The following is a 3,046-nucleotide window of genomic DNA, read 5'->3' as shown; positions in this document are numbered from 1 at the left end:
ATACATACATATATATATATTATAAAGAATATTCAAAAGGAGTATTTTATTGAGCTTATATTAAGTGCTCTATTACTTTGAGCAAATAGATATATATATGTTTTTATATCATTAATAAATTTATAAAATTATTAATAATATTCACAGGAAATCAATATCCAAATTTCGAAAGATATATGTTTATATATGTATATATATAGTATATTTCAAATTTCATGCTTAACGCAGCAAGTTTGTGGTAGGGGGCTAGTCGATTACAGCGATCCCTGTGCTCAACTGATACCTATTTCGTCCACTTCAAGAGGGATAAAAGGTAAGTCGACCTCGGCGGAAATGAGAACTAATCATAGACGAAATGCCGGGAATGGAAGCTTGCGGTGTCTGGGCTATGCTTTATGATTTCGAATACCACAAAGCATTTGTCATAGCTTTTACTATGCTTTTTCCGAGTGGAATTGTAGAGACCTGACCCAATTTTCTTACAGTTCATATTTCTTTATTGCCCACAAGGGGCTTAAACATAGAGGGGAAAAACAAGGACAGACAAAGGGATTAAGTTGATTACATCGACCCCCAGTGTGTAATTGGTACTTACTTTATCGACCCCGAAAAGATGAAAGGCAAAGTCGACCTTGGCGGAATTTGAACCTTAGAACGTAACGGCAGACGAAATACCGCTAAGCATTTCGCCCGGCGCGCTAATGTTTCTGCCAGCTCACCGCCTTACAGTTCTGCCATTTCATCGCCCCACAGTGGTACTATTTTATCGAACTCAAAATGATGTGAGGCAAAGTTAATTTTAGAAGGCATAGTATATACGCATTATTGTAAGGGTAGCGAGATGGCAGAATCGTTAGCACGCTGAGCGAAATGCTTAGCAGTATTTCGCCCGCCGTTACGTTCTCAGTTCAAATACTGCCGAAGTCGAATTTGCCTTTCATCCTTTCGGGGTGGTTTAAATAAATACCAGTTACGCACTGGGGTCGATGTAATCGACTTAATCCGTTTGTTCTTGTTTGCCCCCTGTGGGCAATAAAGAAATAAATACATACGCATTATTAATATTTATCAGAAGCAACAAAGTGACTGAAAGTGCGAGAGTTTCGTGCGTTAGTTTGGTAAGTGCTAACTCACGACACTCTTGTCCCTTGAGTCACTCTGTTGTTTCTGCTGAATATTAATAAAAACTAGAAAAAAATATTCTATATTTATAAAATGTATTGGAAAATACCTTCACACGTGGTTGGCCCCGTCTGGTTGAAACCGCTATAACAAACACAGCTAAATGTTCCTGGTAAATTGTAACACTTGGCAGACCATGGACACATAGAGAGCCGACATTCATTGTCATCTGCAGAAAGAAGTGACGAGAAATGAATACAACGTTTATATATAAAAAGTACATTTGCACATTAATTAACATATGTTAATGAATACTGTTAATTCTATTAATTCTATTCTTTTAATGTCAGTCTAAAAAATATCAATTATATTACACGTATCAGAACTCTAACAAATACTTGAGGTAAGTGGGATAAATGAAGATGGCCAGGATGGTGGTGAAGCAATAGCGTGTATTGTTGTTGGCACTCCGTCGCTTACGACGTCGAGGGTTCCAGTGGATCCGATCAACGGAACAGCCTGCTCGTGAAATTAACGTGCAAGTGGCTAAGCACTCCACAGACACGTGTACCCTTAACGTAGTTCTCGGAGATATTCAGTGTGTGACAAGGCTGACCCTTTGAATTACAGGCACAACAGAAACAGGAAGTAAGAGTGAGAGAAAGTTGTGGTGAAAGAGCACAGTAGGGTTCGCCACCATCCCCTGCCGGAGCCTCGTGGAGCTTTAGGTGTTTTCGCTCAATAAACACTCACAACGCCCGGTCTGGGAATCGAAACCGCGATCTTATGATCCGCGAGTCCTTTGCCCTAACCACTGGGCCATTGCGCCTCCACGAATAGCGTGTATATATAATAATAAATAATAATAATGTGTTTTGAATAGCACAGCAATGCACTATAAAAACAACAATGGACTATAATAACCGACGTAATTTAATCATCCATAGTCTCATATACTATTTCGGAATATAAAAGTTCCTTCTTCAGATATTCCTAGGGATTGATTGAGTTACAGCTACAATCGATTTTCCAACGGTTCTTTTTTTTTCCCCCGGAAGTGTCTCTGCATTGGTCTCACGAAGCTCCTTCCGGAATTCTTCGTGAGAAGTGCGTGAGGGGGGGGGGGCATGTCTCAAGCTGGTGTGTGCTGGCACATTCGTATATATATATATATATATATATAATTTACTGTTCTGTTGACGTAGGATCAACAAAAAATATACTCCATTCAATGAGAAATAAATATCATTTAATGTGCACTGTATTAAGAAAGAGTTACAAATAGCTTCTTGTCATGAAGACACAAGGCACGTTATACAAACCTGCTTAACCATTTGCCTTTATGGTAATAAACTAGAAACTATTAGACGTTATAAGCCTTACAATAATAACTATGTGATCGCTGCTATTTTTAGTACGCTAAACGTAGTCGGGTTACTTTGAAGTTTGTTTAAATGAGAGATATATTACAACTACGATAAATTACTGAAAGAAATATTTACTAAGCAAATGAGATTCTTTTATAAATTGAAGTTTTCAGGAAAACTTAGGGTTTCAGATAGTTATTTAATCCTTTGCTAAAACACCTGAGGGCACAGGGGTAGACATTTTCAAAAAACTATTTGGTCTCCTTCTGTCCAAGGTCCCAGATGAGCCTATATCAAGGCAAGAAACTCAAAACAGGGCAGATGCATCGAACTCCTTCCTTCGCCAAAAGCCAGTCGCATAAGACTCGCAACTGAAAAGATGATTACGCTGGCGGTGCTCCAGCATGGTTGAAACAGCATGGCAGTGCTTCAGCCTATGGGCTGAAACATGTAAAACAATAAATGAATAAATATATATAAACACACGCACATATGTATACACACACACTCACACACATATATATATATATATATATATATATATATATATATATATA

At 38.1% G+C, this 3,046-nt stretch overlaps 1 protein-coding gene across 1 annotated transcript in view; it reads right to left on the bottom strand.

Moving 5' to 3' along the window:
- LOC106875361 (uncharacterized) overlaps positions 1–3,046 on the bottom strand; it is a 142,593-nt gene that overhangs the window by 39,252 nt on the left and 100,295 nt on the right. The window contains exon 35 of the mRNA XM_052966732.1: positions 1,232–1,351. Coding sequence (XP_052822692.1) covers positions 1,232–1,351 — 120 coding nt within the window. The remainder of the gene's footprint in view (positions 1–1,231; positions 1,352–3,046) is intronic.

The sequence above is a fragment of the Octopus bimaculoides genome, chromosome 3 (assembly GCF_001194135.2).
Source record: "Octopus bimaculoides isolate UCB-OBI-ISO-001 chromosome 3, ASM119413v2, whole genome shotgun sequence".
Taxonomy (NCBI): domain Eukaryota; kingdom Metazoa; phylum Mollusca; class Cephalopoda; order Octopoda; family Octopodidae; genus Octopus; species Octopus bimaculoides.
Note: the sequence above shows the minus strand (reverse complement) of the source record. Positions and strands in the feature narration are given on the sequence as shown.